Raw genomic sequence first — 27,625 nt, forward strand, 5'->3', positions numbered from 1 at the left:
ATTAGGTCTGATCAGCCTATACAAGTTCACGAACCATCCAAAAAAGCTCTGCATAGTGACACTGAGAGGATGCAGTGATGGTGGAAAAGAAATTCTTCTTTGCCACCATCACTGCCCATTGTTGAGTAAGCTCTAACCTGTGTCCTGTCAAATCCAGCATGAATCTTCCTCCATTTGTGTTCAAGCTGTCTTCCATTTCACTTCATGGCCATCAGCTCCACAGTATATCACAGTGCCAAATGGTCTCGGCCAGAGGGAAGAAAGCATTCGGCAGTAGTCATGTCAACTACCCTGGTCACCTCCAAATCCCACCAAGGCACCAGGGTTTTGCAGTAGCGCCAACCATATCAATAGGAAAATCCCCCAGAGCCCTCAGGAATCCATCAAGTTTCCTTATGTTCTTGGAGCAGACCTTTCGAATTGGTCTCTGAGCCTTGAAGAAGGGGATGGAGCCAGAAGTCTAAACCTCAATAGAGCATTACCTGATCATGGCAATGGGACAAGTGTTAGGTCCTCCACTTCCTGCTGCCCAGTAGTGAAAACCAAATTGAGAGTATATCCTGACACATGTGTTGGGCCAGTGACATGTAATCAGAAAAGTATCCTTTGCAGCAAGGATTACACACATTAAGTGAGGAGTTTAATGAGGATGTAACCCAACACACCCAAATATATGTAGCACAAACAACTGGAGTGCATCAAGAAGTATCAAATCTGCTGTAAACAGGTTTTAAATCTGTAGTAAATAACAAATTTCCACTCAAGCTTACTAAGAAGACTGGATCTCCCTCCTGCCTCTAATGCTGGCTCACTCATTTGGGGGAAAACTGTGACCATTTTTAATATTGTATTATCTTGTTTTTCATGATTGTATGCATGTATATATGTTAAATTTTATGGCTTAGCTAAATAAATGTGTGGGGATGATGAGCATTTGGGCAAATTGGTTTTCTTCAGTGTTGGCCTTAATGTTTTAATCTGGCAATTATGAATGATAAAGCAGCCGTGAAAAGAAAATATACTCTCCAATGGCTGCAATGGCAGGTTCTATTTATGTACATCACTAATGTTCAATTCAAGGGCCCTCAATTGCACCTATGTTGAAGGCCTCTTATTCAAAGCAAATCAGCATTTTCAACTGTTGGCTTCAGTGTGGACAGAGGATTCAAGTTCCATTTTGGAAATGGGAAATGTTCTGTTACTTTAAATTTTGCTGCTGTTTTTAGTATGCCTTAATATCTTATCTACTGCTATTACTCTAGTTGTGTTTTATGAAAATTGTATTGTGTTTTTATCCTGAAATCCAGTAGAATAAAGGGCAGTATAAAGTCTCTTTAATTAATTAAAATTTCTCCGAACAAATACCTGCCAACAGAGAAGACGGTGGTCTCCCCGGGGTGCATCTTGCCTTTGCACTCCTTGGATCGGCCCTGACGATGCAGTGGGGGCCTCTTTTTCCTACTGCAGTGGATGCAAGGTGCCTGTGTTGAGCCCAAGTGCACTGTGTGGTGATGGGGCAAGCCACCATCCTGGCTGTTGCGATGTGGACAGAGGCCACTGGAGGAAAGGGAGCAAAAAGGCAATCACTGACATATTCATAGAACTTGGAACAGAATCACTCTAGGCCACTAGATCTGAAGAGAGGTAGCTACTCACAAACAACCCTCAAGGTAGGATTTAACCCACTACACAGAGGGAGCCCTAGCGTGAGATAAAGTCAGGCTTCAGCCTCACACAGAAGATTTTAGGAATCATTACAGATAGCACAGACAACTATAATCCATAGAGCTCCGCTCACAATGATATTCTCCTCCAGAAGTCCCACTGAAATAAACAAGAACTGTGCAAGAACATGACACAATCCCAGTATGGATTGTGGGAGAGAAGGCTTAATTTGGATTTTCTGCCTCAGGCACCAAAAACATCCAGATGAAAATGTTTAGGGAGCTATAGGACTGTAGGCCTTTTCCTCTTTAGTGACAGCTGACTTCTAGCCCAGTTATCCAGAATAAGATGACTGGGAAAGAGAAAAAAAGACATGACCAGAGATTCCCAAGATATGATTGGCACCAAGATGCATCTAGATCTTGTCCTCACCTAGGCACAGGCACTGGTAGCGGAAGATCAACCTCACCTTCCCCCAGCATTTCCTTCAGGACTTCCACATTTGCTAACAAAGGAAAGAAAGCAGAACTGTTTCAAAGTAAGGCCCTCATGTGCAAGGGATTCCCAATGATTAAGCCAGGGTGAAGCTCACCTTCATTTTGAATTATGCATTTCACTATCTTCTCTACGGTATCCTCATTCAGCTCCTCATCTTCATCTGAAATGGGAGAATGTGATAGTAAGTGAAGAAGTAAAGGCATTGTTTATGACACCAGGATGGACTTACACACGCACACACACGGAAAAGCTAGCTGCATGTTCCTGCAAAAGACCAGTGACCTGAGAAGTGACCTATACTTCTGGCCAGCGCACCATGTGACTATCACTATCAGTCAGAAGTGCTGAATCACAGGCCTGTGAGCATCTGGGGTCCCAATCCAGCCCTCCAAGGTTGCCCAGATGCCATCTCTCCTCTGACTATTGATTGACTGGTGGTTTCCTGGCGTTTGTGCCATTTTCCTGCCATCCAAAAAGGCTGAAGTGCCTCCCTCCTAAGAGCTTGAAAATGCAAGAGATTTAAAATCTCCCTGATCTTGAAGTTCTGCTGTTTGTTCACAGTAGTCCTGTGACAATGAGTTTTAATATTCACAATACAGTCAAAAATATGTGCTAAATAAATAAATATATGCAATAAATAAATAAAAGCAAAAACATTTAAGAGTTTACCTTAAATGAGAAAACAATGTGTATAGCAGCAATCCAATACATCTATACATGAGGAAATAGTCCTATAGTTACTGAATTATTAAGTTAATAGAATTAATTCATTTCTGAGTTATTATATGCATAAGTTTGGTGAAACGGCGCAAAAAAGCAAAGTCAGGAAAATGAAAAGGGGTGCCAACTGGAGTGCCAACTGCCAACTGGGGTGAGCTGCTGGCCCATCTGAAAACTCTGAGTAATCCACCAGCCCATGCATAATTATTGTGATCCCTCTAGTAAATTACCCTCACAAAATTTAGGCTGGAAGGGTAGAATAATAATATTTTGATGTCGCATTCTCTAGGCCTTACTCACCCAACTGAATTCATTGTTTTAAAAATCCAGGTAACTCTCCTGCTATTGGCTTCTGGAGTTCAGAGGCTTTGAATGAACTCATCATCATCACACTTTACTTTGGTGACTTGCTGCCAGGAAAGACAGTCTGTTGCAAGGCAAGATTCCATGTCTGCCCTCCGTCCGTGGTACTCACCAACTTGCAGCTGGGTCAGTGACTCCTTGTTGTCCGAGTCAAGTTCATCGCGGAATGTCCGGCAGCGGTAGCCCTTCTTTTTCAAGATGTGGCAAATGAGGAATCCCACAAGGCCCATGACAAAGAAGACAAGGACCAGCAGGACCAGCATGTACAAGCTGTGCTGGTGGTCCACATCCCCATCCTTGGTGCCGTTCTGCTCCGACATTCGGATCTAGGAGAGAGGTGGCAAGGCTCCAAGTTCTCTCTGGCACCCACATTCTTGATTTGCCCATCCAGCCCAGGTCTCCGAATTGTACCAAGGTGTCCCAGGCAGCCATTTGGCCCCGTTCACCCACAATGCAAAAGGACCACCCCCACCCCCCTGAGCAGCATTCTGATCTTACGGAGGGGTCCCTGCAAGTAGCCTAGCTTTCTCAGGAAAATTTAATCTGCTCTCCACAAAAGGTTTATTACTTATTGCAGGTTTCTCACAGCTGCCTCTCAAGGAAGTCAGGAGCAAGGCCAAGGAGGGAAAGAAAGGGTCTCCGAACGGGAATCCCTGTTTGCCAACGAGGCGGCGGCGGTTTCTCCAAGGGATCGTTCTGCCCCCATTTTAAGAGCTCTTTTGCGAAATGTGTTCCCTCTTGCTTCCCATCTCTGCTTCCGCGCTTTCGTAGCCGCCTCCCCGCTGCCACCCCCGCCTCTCTCGCGCACTCTTTCTCCTTGCCTGCTGGAGGTTCCTCAAGGACACCGCCAGCCCGCCTGGCAAGCGCCCGGCCATCTCGCCATCCCTCCCGGTGGGAAGAGCGGCTCTAGCGAGGGCGCGGGCAGGCGCGGGGCGGGCGCGCTCTCCGTCGCGGCTTGCGGCGCGGTGAAGCGCCGGCTCCGGAGGCATCTGCCCAAGGGCACGGCGGACTCCGCGCTCCTGCCTCTGCAGCCCCCCCCCCCGCCTCGGAACGGAGCGATGGCTCCGCCACGGCCTCGCCGCCTTGTCCCGCAAGCTCCCCGCCCGCTTGCTGGGGGCGTTCGCGGCCGCCTGCCACCCGGCCCCCTTCTCGGGCTCCCTCCGTCCCTCCCTTCCGAAAACATACACACGACCAATAGGGCGGGACCCCGACGCAGAAGTCCCGCGAAGGCGGCAGCAGCCCCAGCGACCCCTTCCTTCCCACCCGCAGCAGCCGGGAGCCTCGCGTTTACCTTTCTCCAGAGCCGTCTGCCAGCCTGACCTTTCCAGATTCTGCATGGATTTCAACGACTACAGCGGCGCTCCTCTGCAGGCACGTCCCAGAACGAGAGTCTCAGCCGCTGCCCCGGCCGGCCGCCCGCCTTCTCCCCGGCTCAGCCCATGCGGCGCTCCCGGGCCGTCAGGCGCTGCTCCCTTTCGCTAGCTCCGGCGTGCACATCCTGCCCAGAGAGCACCACGCCGGTGTTGGTGCTGCTGCTGGTGCTGCTGCTGCTGCTTCCTCGGGTACCTGAAGGATCCTGCTTTTCGCACCTCTGTCCACCTTCACCTGTCTCCTAGCAACCCCGCATGCCTGCTGCCAGGTACTACTCCAAGCATCTCTCGCTTCTTCCAGGCTCACGGCTTCATTGTGTGCACAGAGAAGAGCAAATCAAGCAAACTGTGCGCTATTTCCGGCCACCCCGGTAGCTACCGAAGTCATTCAGCAGGAGCAGCAACATTCTCTTCCCCAAATCTCTCCGAAGCCCAGGCAGTAATTTAAGGAGAAACTGCAGGGGCTCCATCAGGGCTGAGAGAACAGCAATGGAAACGCTTCTTGTGGCGCTGATACTAGAGACTGAGGCCTTCGCTAGACCTAAGGTTTATCCCAGGATCGTCCCGGGGTCGTCGCTGCCTGAGAGCTGGATGCCCTGTGTGTCATTTACATGAACAGGGATAACCCCTCGACCTGAGGTCTAGCTAAGGCCTGAATATATCCACAGTGCTAGGAAGGAAGGCAGGAATGGCTGGCCAGTTTCTCCAGGATCTCTGAAATGTAACTGGCTCCGGTCTCCTGCCCTATCTCAGGGGCTCCACATCAGGCTCAGTAACTAAAATGTTTTCCAAGCCATTTCTCAGTTCAAGTTATGACACTTTGGCCTACCTCTTCCTGAGAGGATAAGGCTGTGCCTGGCTGGCCCACTTCAGGCGGAGACCCACAAGGTTGAATGTGCCCCTATAAGAAATCCATCAGACGCGCGTTTCATTGCACACTCGTTACTGGGCACAGGTCCCTCTCATGATGTCGGCAGGGCCAGCGCTACCATTAAGGCCAACTAGGCAGCTGCCTAGGGCGCAGACGTCAGAGGGGTGCAGACCGCCCCCTCTCCCCACTCCTGGGGTCAGAGGTTTTGGGGGGTGGGGGCTTGGCTTGTGAGTGCCCCTGCGTGGCCAGCCATTTGCTGCAGCTGCAATCAGAGGCCCTAGAGAGGTGCTGCTCGTTTCCACTGTCTGCGGGGTGTGTGTGTTGCTTGTTGCAAACCCCTTGTAGATGACGCAGAGGATACAGAAGAGGAGTAGGCTGGGGGACAGCCGAAGGCTCTGTGGGCCAGGAAGGCAGGCGAGGAGGAGGCAGAAACAGGTAGCCCCCGCGGAGCAGCAGCAGCCTCAGTGCACTGCCTTCCCCGTTGGGGGCTGCAGCTGCTGGAGACCCAGCAGGGACTGTGGGGCAGAGACCACCACCCCAGCCAGCCAGCCAGGGCTCGTTCGCAGCCCCTCCTCACAGGGCGGGCAGAGGCACAGGAGCAGCCGCATGGTCGGGGGCAGAAGCAGCGTGCCCGCCCTTGTTGTTGCGCCCCAAAGGAAGACGGGCTGCCCTTCCAGAGCTGCAGGCAGCGGCCCTTGGGGAGGCATGGAAGAAGTGACATCCACGGGCTGCCCCTCACAATAAGGGGCGGGGCTGCACCCCCAATAAGCTCTGGGGCAGCGCAAGTGACACCCCCTCACACACACCACCGTGAGGTAGCCTCCCTCCCCGCCCGCGCCCAGAGCTCACCTTGCCTAGGGTGCAAAATAGTCTGGACGTCATCGTCCAAGTTGCGGCTTTGCATACGTCTTCAAGTGAGGTTCCTCTAGCAAACGCCGTCGATGTCGCCACGCTTCAAGTAGAGTGTGCACGAACTCCTCGAGGAATTTGTAAATTGGGTAGACGGTAGGCTAGTTGAATGGTATGTACTATCCACGCAGCAAGTCTTTGTGTGGAAAGTGTCTGACCTTTTTGTTTGCCAGTATAAGAAATAAAGAGTCTTTGAGTCTTACGAAATGCCTGTGTTCTGTCTTTGTAAAAAGCCAATGCTCTTCGAACATCGAGACAATGTAGTCTTTTTTCCAACTCCGTGGATGGGGATGGAAAGAAAGCAGGTAAGATTATAGGCTGATTAATATGGAAGTCTGATACTACCTTTGGAAGAAAGGTAATATCCGGTCTCATAACCACTTTATCCTTATGAAAGATCGTGAATGGGGAGTCGATACGTAATGCCAACAATTCGCTCACTCTCCTCCCTGATGTTATAGCGATTAGAAAGGCGACTTTCCAGGATAGAAGGTGCATCGATATGGTGGCTAGGGGTTCAAATGGTTTTGTAGTGAGTGCATTCAAGATTACTGACAAGCTCCAATCAGGGGTAATGGGCTTCACAGGTGGCACTAAATTGTTGAGGCCACGTAAAAAATTTTTAACTATAGGAGTAGAGAAAATGGTCTGTGCTCAGTCTCTCCTCGATAGGACGATATAGCTGCTAAGTATACTCTGATGGATGCATATCGTAGACCTTTCTGGTATAGGTGGTGTAAGTAGGTAAGTATGTCTACAGTAGAACAAAGGTTTGGATCAAAAGAATGCGTGGCTGCGAAGTCGCAGAAAGATTTCCATTTCCCAGCATACGAAATCTTGGTGGAGTTTTTTATAGATGCTGACAGTATATGCTGCACTCCTGATGGTATGTCAGTGGGAGTTGTACTAATATTTAATTGTGTCCTGGGTAAATTCTCCATGCCGTGAGTTTCAGTCTCTGAATGTCGGGGTGGAGAATCTGTCCGTGGTTGCACGACAGCAGTGCCGGATCCAGAGGGAAGCGGTAAGTGTAACCCTTTGCAAGACGAAACGGGGGAGAACCATGGTTGTCTGGGCCACTACGGTGCGATTAAGATGCAATTCGTCTTGTCTTGTATAATCTTTGCTACCACTCTGTGTAAGAGTGGGACTGGTGGGAAGATGTAAAAAAAACTGTTGTTCCAATTGTGGAGGAATACGTCCCCCATGGAACCATGTCCTATTCCTGCTCTCGAACAGAACGTTGTGCATACTGTATTTTCTTCAGTGGCAAATAGGTCTATTTCTGGGTGGCCCCAGACGCGGAAGATGTGAGCTATCAGATTGGGTGATAATTGCCACTCATGTTGGAGGAGGTTCCTGCGACTGAGTGAGTCTACTAGGATATTGTCGATTCCGGCGATGTGTATGGCTGTCAGGGATATTCCTCTGGGTATCGTCCATTTGAATATATGAAGAGTGAGGTGGACGAGTTTTGAGGACCTGGTTCCCCCTTGCTTGTTTATATGCCATAATACTGTGGCGTTGTCGGTAATCACCTGCACGCGGTGATTCAGTAAAACAGGTTCAAAAGCCCTGAGGGCTTTCCTGAGGGCTTCTAACTCTAGGTAGTTGATATGGTGCATAGCTTCCTGCTTCGACCATTGGCCTTGGATTTGCAAGGTACCGCAGTGGGCTCCCCAACCGATTGTCAACGCATCGGTTGTGAGGGTGCGCGATGGCGGTGGTTGTTGGAAGGGAACTCCTTCTAGAAGATGTTGCATGTTTGTCCACCATCGAAGGGTGTGGATGACTGTACGTGGGACGGTAAGGGGGTGATGTTTGGGGTTGCGGTCTTTGTTGTGGTGTTGTAGGAACCAGAGTTGAAGTGGGCGCATGTGAAATCTGGCCCATTGGACAACCATCACTGTAGATGCCATGTGTCCTAGGAGCCGTTGTATTTTGTGTGCTGAAGTATTGGGCCGTGCAATTATATTGTTGGCTTTGTGGACTAGCTCTTGTGCTCGGTCCCAAGGCAGGTATGCCCTTCCTGTGATCGAGTCCAATTCTGCTCCTATGAATTTCACGGACTGTGTAGGATGAAGAATTGATTTCTCGTAATTCACAGAGACCTAGTTGTTGTAGGAGGTCTAGGGTCAGGTGAATGTTGTGAGATAGGAGCTCCTCGGAATCTGCTATCAGGAGTCAATCATCGAGATAAGGATATATCTCGACGTTGAGCGGGCGTAGGTGTGCACAGACGACCACCATGCACTTCATGAATACACGGGGGGCTGTACTGAGGCCGAACGGTAGTACGCAAAATTGGTAAAATTTGTCTCCTATGGTGAAACGTAGGAAGTGGCAGTGTGATTCTCTGATAGAAATATGGAAATACGCGTCCTTCAAGTCGATAACCGCGAACCATGCATTTTTTCTTAAGAGTTGTAGGATGGTGCACAACGTTGTCATTCTAAATTTCCTGGGGCGAATGAATTCGTTTAAGTTTCTGAGGTCTAATATGGGTCTGAGACCCCCGTCCTTTTTTGGTACTGTGAAGTATCTTGAGGAAAAACCCCTCGTAGTTTCGATTTGTGATCTTTTCTATTGCTCCTTTAAAGGATAGTAGGGAAGTTTCTTGATTTAGAGTGGTAGAGGGTGTCGTGATCTTCACAGTACCGAGTGGAGGGAGAGTCTCGAACTCGATGCGATAGCCTAGAGCGATTATGTCGAGTACCCAGGAATCTGTGGTTATATTGTCCCAGGCGTGGAGAAAAAAGGATAGGCGGTCGGCGAATGCATGGTATGTGATGTCGCCGCGGTGTAAGTCAAAGACAATGTTTAGTTAGATTGTCCGTCTTCTGGTGGGAGCGGAAATGGATGGTTTGGGCATATGGTTTCCTTTGGAATGGTTGCGATGATTGGAACCTTGATGTCTTCTCGACCGGAGGTTTTTGTTGGTATGGTTGATATTGGCGAAACCACTTCCTTGGTTTCTGAGATTCAAACTGTTGGTTTTGTTGACCAATGCCCATCTTTTTGGCATTGTTTCTAGCCTTTTGGACGGTGTCCATTTTCTCGTCAGTTGTAGCATTAAAGAAGCCATCACCGTCAAACGGTAACTCTTCTATTCATGACCGTGCTTCTGGGGCCATTCCTGCTGATCTAAGCCAGGCATGACATCTGAGTGCTACTGACCCCATCATTAGTTTGGCATAGCAATCTGTTTGGTGTTGGGTAGTGTTAATTTGTAGTTATGCCAGTCACGAAGCTTCAGATTGGAATACGCGGGCTAACTCCCTGTGATCTTCTGGTAAATAATCACATAAGGAGCCAATTTTGTCCCACAGGAAGAGTTGATACCGAGCCATCAGGGCTTGGTAGTTTGTAATTCTCAGACCTAAGGCAGCTGCAGAGTAAGATCTCCGACCCATGAAGTCCAGTCTACGTCCCTCCTTGTCTACAGGAGAGGAGTGGTGCTTTTGGAGTCTTGAATGAGAGGACTCAACGATAATCGAGTTGGGTCGTGGGTGTGTGAATAAAAAGTCCACATCTTTCTTCTGTACCCTATACATAGACTTTAATCGTCGAGAGGTTGGTGTCATTAATGAAGGGGAGACCCATGTCTGCTTGACTGCATGTAGCAGTGTCGGGGCGAATGGTATCTCTACTGGGGCTGAAGCCTCTGTAAATATGGGTTCGAATATGAGGTCCTGGATGTGTTGTTGTTGTACGTCTACTCCTAAGGCGTGTGCCATTCGGAGTATTTGTTGTGCGAATAAGTCCATCTCCTCAGAGGAGGATGCTCGTTCTTTGGGTCCCAAATTCTCATCAGGGGAGGGCAGGGAGGGTGGTGCTGTTGATTGTGAAGATGATTCGGAGTCATAGCCCTCAGGCGAAGGTGGTGACGTAGGCGGCCTCGATGTGGGAACGGGATGCTCACTATAAAGTGATGCCTGGATCGGTGCTGTGCGTGTGTCTGCACGAGTTGATGTCGTCGTAGTCTCCGGGGGTTGTGAATGTCTAGAGTAATGTATGTCACGCTCCCGATAGGTATGACGTCTGTCGCAATAATGCTCGTAGTTCCGTGCCGATGGTGGGTATGAGTACTCAGAATAATGTTCCCAGTCACGGCGCGGGGATCTAGACCTACTACGGTAGGGACGGTGATTTCTGGTTGAATAATCATCCCCATAGACCGAAGGGGATCGGTATCGTGGGTGCGAGCGTCTGTATGGCTCGTAGTCTTCATGTCGTGGGTATGCCAAACCAGTGTCTCTCGATCTCGGTTGGGGGCTAGGTCGAGGACTGGATTGGGGTGCCGGTGGTAGGCATTGTATATGCTCAGAAGCATCAACAGGGTCCCTTAGAGGTAGGGAAGTCCCTGGTTGTTGCATCGGTGTCGGCGGTTCTCGGATTTCGCTCTCGAACGTTGTGGAGAGAAGTTCAACTGCCGGAGGATCTGCCGGGTTGGAACTCTCTATAATAGGTAAAGGTCGTTCTGTTAAATTCTTCGTTCTCTTCTTTTTCTTAATACGAGTTTCAGACGGTGGTTTGATGGTCTTTGCTTTTTTGGTAATTTTCTTTGCTGTGGATACTGCTCTCGATTGCATCGACGTTGAAGGCTCAGAACGGTTTGTCGATGTCGAGGGATCTGTCGACATCGATAGCTGCGTCGGTATGGAAGTCATGGATTTCGGTTTGTCGACACATTGAAGTGTCTGCTTCCAGAGCTCGGCTTTTAGCCGGTCGGCTCTGTGTCTTCTTGTCTGTCTCGAAAAAGACAGACAGAGCTGGCACGTTTCAACAACGTGTGTCTCGCTGAGGCACAATACACAAAGGGAGTGGCCGTCCGCTGCTGGAAGTTTGCTAGCACAGCAGACGCACTTACGGAATGGGGCCTTAAGGGCCATACAAGTAACTATATACAGAAAGTAGAGAAAGAGGAAATATATATATATATATATATATATATATATATATATTTAGATAAGAGAATGAAAATGGAAGATAACTAGGTAGAAGAACCGGTATAGAAAAAAGCTCAGCTACTCAATCTTTGGAGTAAACGGAGAAGAACTCTCTGCGAAGCACCAGCTAAGGCGGTTGCAAAGGAACTGAGGGGAAGGCAGGAACAGGCGCGGGCATGCGCAGTGGACGGTGGGGGAGGGTTCCCGCCAAAATTAACGGTTCTCAGCTGGAGAAGACTTTCTGAAGCAGAGCTCGGCGCCAGCGCAGAGCCCATAGTGTGATGCACAGAGACCATGAAGAAGAAGCAGTGTGATCAAAACGGGCCACTGAATGGGCCACGTGCAGTTTGCTGAAAGAGGAAGTAATGAGGCAAAAACACGTGGGCGGAAAAGCGACGGTAAACAAACAAAAATCCCCACCACCCCCCTGGTGTGATGATGCTCTAAGCAAAGAAACACCTCTCCATAAAGAAAATTATCTTCTGGGGAAAGGGTCCAAAATGCCAACTGGGAAAAGCCTTCATTTTGATAGGGTCAGAGAAGGAAGGAGAACCATCTCAGTCATAATAGATGGAGAACCCATATGATGGGTTCTCCAATAGATGGAGAACCCTTTTCTTCTGTCACCCCCAGATTGTGGAATGGCCTGCCGGAGGAGATTCGTAAAATTAACACTATGTGTGATTTTAAGGCAGCTTTAAAGACTAGCCTTTTCCGGCAGGCCAATCCAGATCAATGTTAAATCATGATTTTTTAAGATGTATTGATTCCTGTTCTAATGTTGTTCCCTGCCTCGATCCAAAGGGAGAGGCGGGTAAGAAATAAATTTATTATTATTATTATTATTATTATTATTATTATTATTATTATTATTATTATTATTAGAGTCTGTAATAAACCTCATTCCCTAGCTATGGCATTTTTGATATGTTGGCCTGTCTAATTTGTGATCCACAATTAAATTTAGATTTCCCCCAATAATTACTTCCTCTTCCTTAAACTCATTCCCAGGGATGTGTTCTCAGCAGTGAGCAAGTGGCAGCAAGGTGTTGGTGCCAAGCACCTACTCTATATTCCCTAAGGCTAGCCTACTGCTCTCAGGTGCAGTAGAGGATGCTGACCTGTTATCAATGTTGAAGCAAGTTGCAACTGCCAGACCCTATCCCTCCTTAGTCTGAATTCACACTTCGCCTATTAGTTCATGGAAATTCTTCACTTATTTCTTATCAATATAATGTATGACTTTTGCAAATGCCACATAATGCCACAAATGCCACTATTCAAGGTTCTGAACCTATGCACAGTTATATGGGAGAAAATCCTCAGCCTAAAATAAAAATGGAGCAAGGTCAAAGAACGATGATTGGCTGCAGCTCCTCTTGAATAATCTCTTTCTAATTACTCTTTGTAATGTGTGAAATGGCTCCAGGCAACAATTACGTGGCATAATGTTTCTTTGTCCCACCAGCCTTGATGCAATCAAAATTAACAGCTGTGTGTCCAGCATGTTCTAAGGAAGTCTGCATAACACCTTCTACACTGGATCTTAAAGAGTGTTACAAATACTGACTTCCTTTTCCAGCATGTCCAGATTTTTCTCTCCTTCCACATCCCTGCTTTTAAAATACAACATCCAACTAGAAGAATTCCGGAAATTCAAAGACTTGTGTTCACTACTTCATGATGCTTTAGTTGGTCCTAACAAACTACAACCCCAATGACATTTTTGGATTTTTGCTAATGGATTAAAATGGCTATCTGCAATTTGTATAGATATAAGAGTGTCACATCTAGTTTAGGTCTAATTGTGGCCAATGAACAAACAATAAAGATTTCAACACCGACATGGGGGAATCTTGGCTTTAGAAGAGAATATTTTTTCTTACCTCTGTTCCTGGCAGGGTGAATCCTCCTCCAGTCAGTCCCATGTTGGTTAGTTTTCAGAAAATGTTTGACTTTATCTCACTCTTGCACCTTGCTGATCTGAAACACCCTGCCACACAAAGTCCAAACAAGGAATTTGGCCCCAGAGCTTTCAGAAGTGTAGCTTGTCTGGTCTTTGAAACAAAACTCAGTCTTGAAAAAAATATATTTGGACCAGTTGGCATTGGAACCAAAACAAAGGTGGAGGGCACAGGGTGTCCACACAGGAGCACACAAAGCACTCTTGAAAGCACAGAAACAGCAAATTATGACAAGCTCACATCAAGATCATGTGTTCAAAATGAATAATTGAGGGGAGAGGGAGATTCACATTCCGTTGGATTCACATTTTTTCTGCTTTAGCAACAACCCCCATTGCACAGAAAAGAGAAACTGAGAAAAGACCATGAATGCAAAAGCAAAGGTTTCTGTCTGTGTGTCTCACACACTTTCTCTTCTTTGGTCCTGATCAGCAGGGGAGCAAAATGTGAGGAAAAGTAGGAGTGTCCACACCATACGCACTGCCACATTATGCTCTGGTTGCACTGAGAAGGAAGGGGGTGGTGGAGAAAGAGCATAAGACTTCTACACTGCTATTGCTGGGTTTGGGCTCAGGCCTATGGCAAACTAGGGGCAAGTGTAGTTTTATCAGTCCAGCAAAAAGGGTAGTTCAAACCAGGAGAAAACAACAAGCAGTCAAAAGGTCAACAGTATAAACAGACCAGCAAAAGGGCATCTGAAAACAGGGTTTTCAGAAAACCAGAAGTAGTTGTTGTTGTTGTTGTTGTTGTTAGTTCTATACCAGCCCATAGCCGAAGCTCTCTGGGTAGTTTACATACAATTAAAACAATTAAAAACAATATACAAAATTTGAAACCACAAAACATGCAACAGACACAAAAACATACATCTAAAAACAACTATAAACAACTTTAAGCTATGAACCTAAAAACAGATCCAGGATTGGTAAAGCTCATCACATATCTGGGTGAAGAGAATAGTCTTGACTTGGTACCGAAATGATAGCAATGTTGGTGCCAGATGGGCCTCATCAGGGAGACCATTCCATAATTGGGGGGCCACCACACAGAAGGCCCTCTTCCTTGTTGCTGTCTTCCAAGCCTCCCTCGGAATAGGCACCTGAGGAGGATCTTCAAAGCTTTTTTTTTTTAAGTTTATTGTTTCATGAACAATAAAAGCATTACATAAAAAAGGAAAGAGAAAGAAAAAAGAAAGAAAAATAAAATAGAAGAAAGTTAAAGTACAAGGAAAAGAAAGAAAAAGAGAAAAATACACACATCAAGTTTAAGGTATATTTTTGGCTCTCTGCACATCAAAAATGGGAATTATATTCTCTCCTTGTTTAATACATTTAACACAATCTTTCTTCTAAGTTAACTATATCTCATACATTGAATCCATAGACAAATACATCATTTTTCTCTGTTTCTTGCAAAAATTCTATTAGAGGTTTCCATTCGGATGTAAATATGGCTATTGATTTATCTTTCATTATCGTTGTAAGTTTTGCCATTTCTGCCAACTCCAATATCTTCAATATGTATTCTTGAATTGTTGGCATTGTCTCATCTTTCCACTTCTGTTCATACAATAATCTCGCTACTGTTGTCATATACAAAAACAAAGTTCCCTCCTTCTGCAAACGAGAAGGATCTTGGAATTGTTGTAGATCACAAGCTGAATATGAGCCAACAGTGCGATATGGCTGCAAGGAAGGCAAATGCTATTTTGGGCTGCATTAATAGAAGTATAGCTTCCAAATCACGTGAGGTACTGGTTCCTCTCTATTCGGCCCTGGTTAGGCCTCATCTAGAGTATTGTGCCCAGTTCTGGGCTCCACAAATCAAGAAGGATGCAGACAAGCTGGAGCGTGTTCAGAGGAGGGCAACCAGGATGATCAGGGGTCTTGAAACAAAGCCCTATGAAGAGAGACTGAAAGAACTGGGCATGTTTAGCCTGGAGAAGAGAAGATTGAGGGGAGACATGATAGCAGTCTTCAAATACTTAAAAGGTTGTCACACAGAGGAGGGCCAGGATCTATTCTCGATCCTCCCAGAGTGCAGGACACGGAATGACGGGCTCAAGTTAAAGGAAGCCAGATTCCAACTGGACATCAGGAAAAACTTCCTGACTGTTAGAGCAGTACGACAATGGAAACAGTTGCCTGGTGAGGTTGTGGCCTCTCCCACACTAGAGGCCTTCAAGAGGCAGCTGGACAACCATCTGTCAGGAATGCTTTAGGGGGGATTCCTGCATTGAGCAGGGGGTTGGACTCGATGGCCTTGTAGGCCCCTTCCAACTCTGCTATTCTATGATTCTTTCAACTGATTGTCCATTAACCCCAATGGAAAGGCTTCTGGTTTCATTTGTATTTTAGTCTTTAATATTTTCTGAATCATAGAGTGTATTTGCGTCCAGAATGCCTTAGCTTTTTTACAGGTCCACCAAAGGTGGTAGAAGGTTCCTTCTTCCTCACATTTCCAACATTTACTCAAAGCTCCCTTATACATTTTAGCCAGCTTTGTAGGCGACATATGCCATCTATACATCATCTTATAGAAATTCTTTTTAAGCCTTGAACATAATGTAAATTTCAAACCTTTTCTCCACATATTCTCCCATTGTTCCATTGAAATGTTATATCCAAAGTTTTAGCCCATTTTATCATACCATCTTTTACCTGCTCATCCTCTGTCTCATACTTTAATAAAAGATTTTACATCTTTGAGATCACATGCTCATCTTTTGTACACAGTGCTATTTCAAACTCAGATTTCGATTGCTCAAACCCACAGTTCTTTTTGTCTGTTTTAAACCTTTCCATAATTTGTACATACGAAAACCATTGACATATATGACCTTCTTTCAACAACTCCTCCCTTGGTTTTAGTTTACATTCATCTTGTGACATTTCTAATGCATCATTATATGTTAACCATTATGCATAGATGACAATTCCCTCCTGGGCAGACAACCCAAAGAGGTATTTTCTTCCTGAACCTTAGTTTATATTTATTCCGTACTCTTAGGATAGCGTGTCTCACATAGTGATTATTAAATTCTATGAAGGTTTGAAAATCTTCAATGTTGAATGTCGTTTATGGGTAGGTTCATGTCAGGAAAGGTGTCCCATCAGGTATTGTGGTCCTGAGCTGTAGAACCAGCACCTTGAATTAGGCTTGGAAACATACAGGCAGCCAATGTACACAGGCTACAGTCTTATATGTTCGAACCTTCTGGTCCTCATTATTAATCTCGCTGCTGTATTTTGCACAAGCTACATCTTCAAAGGCATCCCCATGTAGAGTGCATTGCAGTAATCTCACTTGGAGGTTGCTAGAGCATAGACAACTCCATACCACCAAGGTTCAAGTGACAGAGATGTTTCTAGGAGAAACCCCAAGCTATGAACTTGCTCCTTCAGGGGGAGTGTAACCCCATCCAGAACAGGGCTGGATCTACACTAGTCTTATAACGTTGCTAGTGTCCCTTTCTAACGTGGTTCTCTGTATCGGTTCTCTGTAGCTGTAATGTTACTGCAGGGCACATTGTTAAATCCTTTTGTTGTTTTCCCTCCCTCTGAACATAGCAGAGTTGCTGGGTTTGCTCCGCCCACTGCCTGCCTCATTCCTAGCCAGCAGTGCAGGGCAATAGTCATAAGTACACACACAAACTCCTCCCAAAACATCTTAATGCAGGTCTCTGGGAATAGCCTGAGTGCATAGGAGCCAGCCACTTTGCTGAAGCAAAGCAGGGTTGGGTCTGGTCAGGGTTTGGATGGGAGACCAAATTGAAAAGTTTTAGCAGCAGCGCATTTAAGCCCTTCTGGTCATGAGTTTTGGACTGGGACCAAGAGACGCTTGTTAATTTTCTTGCACGGAGCTACAGCGATCCTTTGAGCGCTCCTCAGCTCCTTTGCAAAGAGGGGGGAAATGTTAAAAAAAAATCATAAAAAATCAACGGATGACCCAATTTGATTCAAATTTTAAGGCAGGATGCATGGGAGTACTTCACAATAAAAGCAGATTCTAAGGTGGAAAACTTCTGAGTCCTTTGCATGCAATTGTCAGTGATTGCACAGTATAACACTGGTGTGATTTATCTGCTGTAGCTGATAAGATAGCAAACGGGGCGAAGGAAGGAGAACAGGAAGTGGGCGGAGCAAACCCAGCAGCTCTGAGAAAGGGAGAGGAAAATTACCGGTAGGATGAGGCACATGAATCTGTAGCCACGCTGGAACTAAGAAATAGAACCTGTAAGTACGACTCATTTACGTTGGAGACCCAGGGTCACGTGATGCTGTGCATCACAGTAACCCATTCAAAACGTTAGAATAACACCAGTGTAGATTCTCACCAGGTTGAACATCCTCCATCCAGTCAGCAGAACCACCCACTAACAACATTTCACTCTTGTCTGGATTGAGTTCCAGTTTATTAGCCAACATCCAGTCCATTGTCACAATCAGGCACCAGTTCAGTACCTGATGAAGATGAGAAGGAGAAATAGACCTACAAGGAAGCAAAGTTTGAAGGAGCTGGAAGCTGGGCTAAAGGTGTTGTTGCAGTAGCTAGTAAGTGCCAACTGAAAGCTTATAAGCTGGAGCTTCCAGAGCCCTACTCAGGATTCAGCTGCAGCAGATCAAAGGCTTTTGGAAGAAGTCCTCTTCATGAGGATGGCTCTTTACACCTGAGTAGCCTGGTTGCGGTGGATTTTAAGACAAGTGACAGCCTGTGCCTCCACCTTCTGGAGCATTTTAAGCCTGCGCAGATGCTTGGTCTCTTCCTCTAACCTCATGGTCCTCAGGGGTCCTGTTCCTCAGAGTCCTCTACTGTTGAAGGGCCTGATGTAGCTTCCGCAATGATGCCAGAGATGCCTTACTAAGGCCAAGGGTCTCATTAGGTCTTTAGGCTCTGTAATGTCATGGTCTTCATCAGAAGAGTCATCCTGGCCTGGGTCAGGCATGACACCCCTCCCAGGACCCTGTTCCTTCTGAGCCACTAGTTCTGGTTTCCCTAGGTACTGGTGATAAAACTGGAGGACAAGGGTTGGCCCAGGTACATCTGATGCATCCTCACAGGACCAATCTGCTTGCCCATATCACTTTCACTTGATGAAATACTGAAGGTGGCCTCAGTACTGCCAGAAATCTACAATATGAACTACTTCATCCTCTTCATCCATTCTGATGGGAGGAGATGGTGAACGTCAATCGCAAAGAGGATGTGCTGGCAAATTGGGAACCAGAAGGGAGATGTGGAAAACTGGGTCAAGTTGCATGGATGAGGCTAACTGGAGGCAATAAGCTACTGGATTGATCTAGGTCACAAGAGGGAAAGGGCCAATGAGTTGGGCATTTAGCTTGCTAATAGCTGGCACATGGGAAGGTATCAGGTCAACAGCCACACATGATTTCCCACTGACAAGTGTAGGAAGTGTTGGTGTTGCTTGCCTGTAAAACATTTATATATTTCTTTGGCCTGATCCAATTGTTCCCTCCAAATTAGATTACTGCAATGCGCTCTATGTGGGGCTGCCTTTGAAGACAGTTCAGAAGCTGCAGCTTGTGCAAAATGCAGCGGCCAGATTGATAACCAGAACCATAAGGTTCGAGCATATAAGACTGACTCTGGACCGCTTGCATTGGCTGTCTGTATGTTTCCAAGCCTGATTCAAGGTGCTGGTTTTAACCTACACGGCTTGGGACCACAATACCTGTTGGAACGCCTCTCCCGACATGAACCTACACTCAACACTACGCTCAACATCTAAGGTCCACCTCTGAGTGCCTACCCCAAGGGAAGCTCGGAGAGTGGCAACAAGGGAGTGGGCTTTTTCAGTGGTGGCCCCTCAATTTTGGAATGATCTCCCCGATGAGGCTCGCCTGGTGCCAACATTGTTATCTTTTTGGCACCAGGTCAAGACTTTTCTCTTCTCCCAGGCATTTAACAGCATATGCTGAGTTTCTTAACTGACCCCAGAATAGTTGTTTTTAAATGGATATTGTCTGTTTTTTGTATGTATTTTATGCTTTTATGGTTTAAAATGTTGTATATTTCTTTTGAATGTTCACTGTTTTTAACTTTTGTAAACTGCCCAGAGAGCTTTGGCTATGGGGCATTATATAAATGTAGAAGATAATAATAATAATAATAATAATAATAATAATAATAATAATAATAATAATAATAATAATATTCCCTTAAAACCTGATGCAAGGACTGGAGTTTCTGAAAGCTGGAACTGGTGAGGTTGGGGAGATGGAAGGAAAGAACTGAGGGTAATACCCATAATTTACACACACACACACACACACTGTGTTTGTCGAGTGGAAAAATACTGGGAATTGTATGTGAATTCGGCTAGGGATAACTGTTCAGCCCAATTATCTTCTTGAAAGTTCACATAGCACCAGAGGTATTTCTGAGTGTTGCATTTGTGCATTCTGTTTGCCCATCTGATTGAGGGGGATGGCTGAGAAGTGAAGCCTTAAACCCAATGATTTGAAAAGTGTTTGCCAGAACCATGCAGTGATCTGGGTGTCTCTTCTGAGATTATGTGCTTGGGTAAGCCATTCGTTCATTCATTCATCCATTTGATTTATACCCCACCTTTGCATTTATATCCACATGTGGCTAACAATCAAACACATTTTTAAAAAAGTAATTAAAAACAATAATAAAACAAATACTTTTAAAACACAGATAAACACACACAGAGAATTACAATAAAACAGCACCCAACCCAACTGACTATTTTACAAGCCAAAGGCCTGCTTGAGCATAAGCATGTTTTCCTGCTGGCAGAAGGACAGTAGAGAGGGCGGTAACTTATCCTCCCTTGGCAAGGAATTCTATATCCTGGGAGCAACCACTGAGAAGGCCCTCTCTTGTGTTGCCACCAAACACTCCTCTGAAGCTGGTGGTACCAAGAAAAGGACTTCGTCCAAAGATCTTAAAACCTGGGCAAGCTTGTAGGGGAGAAGGTGTTCATGTAAACAACTGAGCCATTTCCTTGGCCAAGGGAACTCCAAAGCAGGAGATGAAATAAGTCATCTTTAAAAACAAGTCTACTACCACCAAGATGATAGTATACCATTCTGAATCCAGCGATTCTGTGATAAAATCCATGGATATTGCTTTTCATGGACTCTTATTATGTTATTGCATTTGTATACCACCCCATAGCCGAAGCTCTCCGGGCAGTTCACATAAGACTAGCAGGAGTCTCAAGAAGTTTGGTGGTCTCTCAGGTTGGTTCTTGCCCTGTAAGCAGGTGTCACAAGCATTAACATTTTGTTCTAAGTTGGCATGTAGCCTGGGCCACCAAAATTCCTGGGTGACCAAATGCTCTTATAAAGACCTACGTGTCTCTCTGGACGACTATCATGGCAAAGGCAGAGAAGAGTCATACAGCGACTAGGGTGTGGCTTGGTTCCGTCTTGGTGTTGCTCATGCTGAGGCAGGGGGAGGAGGGATAGGGGTACCTGCCTATGTGCATATGATGAAATGATAGGGAACAATGGACAGGGAACCAGGTCAATTCTTTAAAGATAGTGTGATGTGGTCATAAGCCCATTACTAGCTAGTAATCTAGCTGCAGTATTTTTTTGCTAACTAGTTTTTGAACTAGAGTATTATTCAACATTTTTATTAATGACTTGGATGATGGGATAGATGGGCTTCTTATCAAATTTGTGGATTAAGGATTTGGGTGTGGTCATTGACAGCAATTTGAACATGTCAGCAGTGTGAGACAGCCACTAGAAGGCCAAACGCAGTTCTGGGCTTCATTAGAAGAAGCATGGTATCAAAGATGTGTGAAGTCGTTATTCCTCTCTACTTGGCACTAGTGAGACCGCACCTGGAGTATTGCATATGATTCTGGGCACCATATTTCCAGAAGAACATTAACAGGTAATGTCAGAGGAGGGCAACAAAGATGATAAAGGACGTGCCCTATGAGGACAGGCTGAGGGGAGACATGTTAGCAGTGTTCAGGTACATAAAAGGGTTCCAATGGGTGAAGAACTATTTTCCATTGCCACAGAAATAACAATCAGAAGGCATTGCCCAGCTATTCCGTCTTTTCTTTCTTAACGGATTTTGTATGGTAAGAGAAAAGGCAGAAGCAGCTGTGGGAAAACTAGGGAGAGTTATGAGTGAAGATGATGTCATGAGGACCCAATATTCCCTCCCCCCCCCCCCCCGGTAAAATTCTATGAATGAGGCAGGGTGATGGTGCCATAAAAAGCCTCCCCTGGAAGCACCCAGTATTTTATAATGGCAAGATGAGATAAACAAGCAAGGAAACTCCTCTAAGGCCGGATCTACACTATTGCTTTAAAATGGTTTATAACAGTAGCGACAACTGTTGGGGCCCAGGACACACTGCCACGGCACAGGCTCTGAACAACAGACCTGGCCGCGGCTACTCCCTGCTCAAGCCAAGCACCACCGCTTGATACGCCTGAGGCAAGGGATAAAAACCACCTTCCTCCAAACTATGTGGAGAAAGGGGTTAAATGGAGAAGGATTTCAATATATAAAATTGATATAACACTGTGAGTTATATGTGCTGAGGTGAATTATTGTTAGAGTGGGTGCTAAATGTGCAAACTTCAGATGATAAATGCCAAACAGACACGTGGGATTTTTGCGGTAGTTAGAAACAAAAAAATTAAAATTTATTTTTAAAAGTTCACAAGTTTTGTTTCAAATAAAACATTTAAAAACCTTTTTGAAACCTTTCATCCAATCCTTTCACTCATTCACATACATGCTTTCTTTTCTCTCACACACTCTTGAGCTTTATTATCTGTATTGATTAATATACATCCACTACGTGCACACCACACTCCAAAGACACCACTCTCTACCCTGACCCTCAAATTTCCCAGAACTTAAGTACTCTAAACACCGAGAGCACTAAAGACTCTAAGAGTACTTAAAAAGTCCCCCTCAATCCCCTCAGTCCTTCCCTTATATATCACTCCTCCCCCTCCCAAGACATTCTAACTCCGCCCACTCAGGCCAACATTCTAAAGTCACCACAGACTTACAAACTGCAGACGTACATTTGGGAACTGACTTGTGGGGTGTAATGCCACACACACTCCATATAGTTTTCAAACCATTTCCAAAGTGTCATATCCTGCTTGGTGTGTTATTGGCTAATATAGTAGTGCCTTTGGAACTGGGAAAATCTCTTGATGTAATTTCCACTAAAACCCAAAATTAAATATGGTAGGCCTTGCTCTTTGTCCTGTCCTTCTCTCCCAATTAATTTTCTCCTCGGATCATCCTGTATATGTGTGGAGAGTGATATGTCTGTTGTTACTTTGTTCATCTGATGATGCCGGAATAAATCTTTTATTCTTTAGGATGTCACAGGACTTGTTGTTACTCAAGGAACTGGAATACAAATCCCTAAATCCAGTAATCCTAAATTGGTATTTATTTATGAATGAGTCTTGGGGTGTGCTAGGTACTTCCTGAAATAAATATATTAGTCTTTGAAAATAAATTTGTCCTTCCACTCATTGCCCCATCTCTCTCTCTTACTATTCATAATTTTATTGGAGGGTTATAATTGTTAACATTCTGGATTATAAAGTGTATTCTTACAGATGGTTTCTCATACACTCAACAAATGTTGAAACCCAGGACACATTCCATATACTTTTCAAATCGTTTTCAAAGTGTTGTCTCCTGCTTAGTGTAGATCTGGCCCTGGTCTCAAGTTGTTTATGGCTTTGTACACTAATACCAAAACCTTAAACGTGACCCGCTGGCCAATAGGCAGCCAGCGCAATTCCCTCAGCAGAGGAGTTACATGCTGGAAAGGGGCAGCCCCAGATAACAGCTCCAGGTTCCGGAGCAGCTTCAAGGGCAGCCCCACATAGAGTAGGGTGACCCTATGAAAAGGAGGACAAAGCTCCTGTATCTTTAACAGTTGCATAGAAAAGGGAATTTCAGCAGGAGTCATTTGTATGCATGTCACGCCTGGTGAAATTTCTTCTTCATCACAACAGTTAAAGCTGCAGGAGCTATACTGCAGCTATACTGTGACCAGATTTAAAAGAGGGCAGGGCACCTGCAGCTTCAACTGGTGTAATGAAGAGGAAATTTCACCAGGTTCTCCATATATACGAATGACACCTTTTGAAATTCCCTTTTCAATACAATTGTTAAAGATACAGGAGCCCTGTCCTCCTTTTCATAGGGTCACCCTAAAATAGAGTGCTTTGCGATAATCCAATCTTAAGGTTACCAATGCCTGTACCTAGGGTGACCATATGACCGGATTTGCCCGGGCTTTTAATGGCAAATCCGGGAAGGGGAGGGGAAATCCGGATTTTTTTGGCAAAGAGCAGCTCTAATGGGAATTAACAAAAATGCTTATAACCGTCATTTTTTAAGATAAAGACATGAAACTTGGCACAATGGTAGCTCTTAGGAAGGGCTTTAGTCATACCAAGTTTGAAACAGATCCGTTCATCCATTGATTTTTTAGGAATTTTTTAAAAATTGAGGTTTTAAAATTATTATTTTTTAAATCGTCATTTTTAAAGATAAAGAGATGAAACTTTGCACCATGAAAGGATTTAGGTAGAGCTTTAGCCACACCAAATTTGAAACAGATCCATTCATCCATTGATTTTTTAGGAATTTAATAATTGAGGTTTTAAAATTATTATTTTTTAAAATCGTCATTTTTAAAGTTAAAGTGATGAAAATTTGCACCATCATAGAATTTAGGTAGAGCTTTAGCCACACCAAATTTGAAACAGATCCGTTCATCCATTGATTTTTTAGGAATTTTTTAAAAATTGAGGTTACTTTTTAAAGATAAAGAGCTGAAAGTTGGCACCATGATAGGAGTTAGGTACAGCTTTAGCAGCACCAAATTTGAAACAGATCTGGAGCCAGTAGCAAACCCTGTTAACAACAACAGCAGCTTGCAATGAGTGAAGATACAGTCAGAAAAGATATTTGAGGGAAAGGGAGAATGTAACACACACAGTATAGCAAAAGCTTCAAAGTACAGCAAAACCTACAAAAGTAGGAGTGAGTGAAGTCAATTTCAGATACATTGAATCTCTCCCTTGTTCTTTCAGTGATTTTAACATTAAGATGTTATGTAGAACAGATTTGTCTTAAATGTGTACCGTAAAATCAGACATGTGACCAAGGCTACGTTCGGGTGGGCACGCCCCCTTGGTGCTGGACACGCCCCCTTGGGGGCGACCATGTTGTCCTCCTTTTTGGTTTCCAAAATATGGTCACCCTACTACCACTCTGGCCATGCTATCCCTGTGCAGAAGAGGCGGCAGCTGGTGAGCCAACTGAAGCTAGAAAAAGGCACTCCGAGCCGCTGCGGCCACCTGGGTCTCCAGTGACAGAGATGGGTCTAAGTGCACCTCCAAGCTACGGACTTGGCCTTTCAGAGGCAGCGCAACCCCATCCAGAACAGGCAGCGAGCCTGTCTCCCGGACTCGGGACCCCCTCGCCCGCAGGGCTTCCGTCTTGCCGGGACTCAGCCTCAGTGTATTGGCCCTCATCCAGCCCATTTCTGAGCCTAGGCACTGATCTAGGAGTTGCGCAGCCTCTGCTGATGCACATGTCACAGGAAGATAGAGCAGTATTAATTTTAATTAATGTCTTATTAAAACATCCTGTTAAAACGTTTTAGAGCTGTTCTAATCTAAGTAAGAATATATATACGTCAGCAATAAATAAGCATTATATTTAATTTAAAGGAATAAATTTATAACACTTTAAAACACAAAAAGTCCAGAATTGGCAAAAGTAATTGTACTACTAGGGAGCGACGTGGACTCATTCGGGGCGCAGCTGCTGCCCGTGCTGGAAGGACGAAGGTCCCACCCGAGGCACGCTGAAGACGGGCAGCGCCCGGTCTCCACGCGCGAACTCTCGTGCTGGGGCTGGACCTCGCGAGAAGACGGAAATCCGAACGCGAGGAAAAGCACTGTTCTTACGGGCAGCTTCCGTATTCTGCGTGCGTGGTGACGTAGGCGCGTGTGGGCGGAGCGGCACGGCCGGTAGGTCGTCCGTTACTTGCTCAGCGCGTTCCGAGGGGGCATGGCGAAGACCGTGGCCTATTTCTATGACCCAGATGTGGGCAACTTCCACTACGGTGCGTGGCGGGGGCGGTGTGGGGCGAGAGAGAGAGAGAGGGGGGTGGGAGAGAGAGAGAGAGAGAGAGAGAAGCAGGCGGCTGCCTGCCTGCCTGCCTGCCTCGGGGGGCGCGAGGGAAGGAGCGCAGCTTCCGCGGCAGCCATGTGCTCCAGCCGCGCCTCATCAGCGGGACCTCGGTGTCCAGGGGGCCGCTGCCCCGCTTTCGCCCGTGGGAGGGATGACTTTGCCTCTATCCAGCTGGACATCAGGAAAAACTTCCTGACTGTTAGAGCGGTATGACAATGGAACCAGTGACCTAGGGAGGTTGTGGGCTCTCCCACACTAGAGGCCTTCAAGAGGCAGCTGGACAAGCATCTGTCGGGGATCCTTTAGGGTGGATTACTGCATTGAGCAAGGGGTTGGACTTGATGGCCTTGTAGGCCCCTTCCAACTCTGCTATTCTATGATTTTATCTAACTGCAGTCAGATCCATGGTAAGATTAACTGTTCTAAAGGGTTTTCGTTTGTTTAAGAAAGCTGTTGTGGACAGTCTACTTTACTAGCATGCTACACATGTTGCCCCTCAACCAGGGGATTAAAGGCTCGCTACCCCCGCGCGTTATGAGGGGCAACACACCTACAATATACATGGAGCGTGGAGTGGGGTGAGAAAATTGCCTGTATCTTCATGTGTGAAATGTTGGAGTGGTTGCGCAGGTTCAGGCTAAAGCCTCTATGAGTTTTGGTGCCTTAATGTGTCCTTATGATGATTGTGGTTATTACTACTACTACTACTATTCTATGTAGTTCAGTTAGGTATTACATAGCTGGAATAAGGAAATTTCAGATGTTCAAAGAACTTCACATGGGTATTAAGATCTGCAGGAGAGGCTGTTTTGAGGGCACCGTTACCCACAGAGGCCTGTTTGCTGGAAGCATGTAAGACGGCTGTGTTGCCCCCGAACTGTGGGATGTGCTCCCTCAAGAACTATGATTGGCCTTTAGAAAGGGTGTCAGTTTCAAAATGTGTAGTTCTAGTGTTTTTACTGTGTTTAATTTTTTATTGTTTTAAATTGTTGAACATTATTTATTTATTTAAGGATTTTTATGCCGCTATTCAGCCAAAAAAGGCTCTCACAGCGGCTTACAAAAGTATTTCTTGACAGTCCCTGCCCACAGGCTTACAATCTAAAAGACATGACACAAAAGGAAAGGGGATTGGGAGGGAGGAGGAGGAGGGGGAAAAGGAAAGCAAATTCAGGCACTACAATCTTAGTTGGAAAGTTCAGCAGTTACAGGTGACAGCAGGAGGGAGGGGGCTCTCAGCTGGAGCTGGACCCAGGCACGGTGGAGAGGTGCCTGGCTGCTGCTTCCTCCCTCACTGGTGGCCTCTGCAGAGACAGTTGGTAGCAGGAGGGAGGGGGCTCTCAGCTGGAGCTGGACCCAGGCACGGTGGAGACATTGCCTTGATGTTTTTTTTAGCAAATAAGGTAGTATATAAATATTAATAATAAATAAGTAAATAAAATATATTTTGATTCACATACATGGCATGGCATGTTACATTAGTTATTTACAACATATGGCGGGGTTCTTACTTATGTGGCTTTAAAAATGGTTTAAACAAATTTGATGAGGAAGGAAAACAACAATTCTTAGTCATGTAGATCCTAGTCAATAGGCCTGTGTTTCAGATGCTGTAGGGGAGTGAATACATCCCCATCTTTTTCTCACACAGTACCTCATGAGCTACCCGCTTTTTATTTCCGTAGTGCATATTTTCTTCTGTGGACCTGATTAGCTAGATGCCAATCAATGAACCTGTATTTCCAGTGTAGGAACGTGATTACATTTTATCATGATTTCCCCCTTTCTTCTTTCATTTCATGCCAGGAGCAGGACATCCGATGAAGCCACACCGCTTGGCACTGACCCACAGTCTGGTGCTGCACTATGGACTCTATAAGAAGATGATTGTATGTATTGTATTTGCTGGGTTGAGCACAACTCTGGTTTTAGGGTACTAATATTTCTTTGGTAATACATTGTATAGTTCTGTATATTCTACCCCACTGCCTATACCCTACCGCACAAAGCAGGGAGCTACTGAGGGCTCCACAGGTTTCGACTGGCCCTGTAATCAAGCCAAAAACTTTTGGTTTGCCTTTCCCCTTGCTAATTTGGGCCAAGGAAGCT

The 27,625-nt window shown here is 45.6% G+C and overlaps 2 protein-coding genes across 4 annotated transcripts in view; one reads left to right on the top strand and one right to left on the bottom strand.

Moving 5' to 3' along the window:
- The window catches only part of RELL2 (RELT like 2), a 47,675-nt gene extending 39,991 nt beyond the window's left edge, over positions 1–7,684 (bottom strand). The window contains exons 1-6 of one of the 3 annotated variants that reach the window (XM_063130053.1): positions 6,337–7,684; positions 4,538–4,925; positions 3,359–3,572; positions 2,258–2,323; positions 2,098–2,170; positions 1,366–1,557 (exon numbers count right to left, since the gene is read on the bottom strand). In XM_063130053.1, coding sequence (XP_062986123.1) covers positions 1,366–1,557; positions 2,098–2,170; positions 2,258–2,323; positions 3,359–3,566 — 539 coding nt within the window. In that variant the 5' untranslated portion in view covers positions 3,567–3,572; positions 4,538–4,925; positions 6,337–7,684. Of the gene's footprint in view, positions 1–1,365; positions 1,558–2,097; positions 2,171–2,257; positions 2,324–3,358; positions 3,573–4,537; positions 5,590–6,336 lie in introns of those variants that run through there. The other 2 variants (XM_063130052.1, XM_063130054.1) reach the window with 2 other exon arrangements.
- A 17,665-nt stretch (positions 7,685–25,349) lies between these two features.
- Positions 25,350–27,625, top strand: part of HDAC3 (histone deacetylase 3) — a 30,246-nt gene continuing 27,970 nt past the window's right edge. The window contains exons 1-2 of the mRNA XM_063130055.1: positions 25,350–25,448; positions 27,323–27,405. Coding sequence (XP_062986125.1) covers positions 25,394–25,448; positions 27,323–27,405 — 138 coding nt within the window. The 5' untranslated portion in view covers positions 25,350–25,393. The remainder of the gene's footprint in view (positions 25,449–27,322; positions 27,406–27,625) is intronic.

The sequence above is a fragment of the Elgaria multicarinata genome, chromosome 7, assembly GCF_023053635.1.
Source record: "Elgaria multicarinata webbii isolate HBS135686 ecotype San Diego chromosome 7, rElgMul1.1.pri, whole genome shotgun sequence".
Lineage (NCBI taxonomy): Eukaryota > Metazoa > Chordata > Lepidosauria > Squamata > Anguidae > Elgaria > Elgaria multicarinata.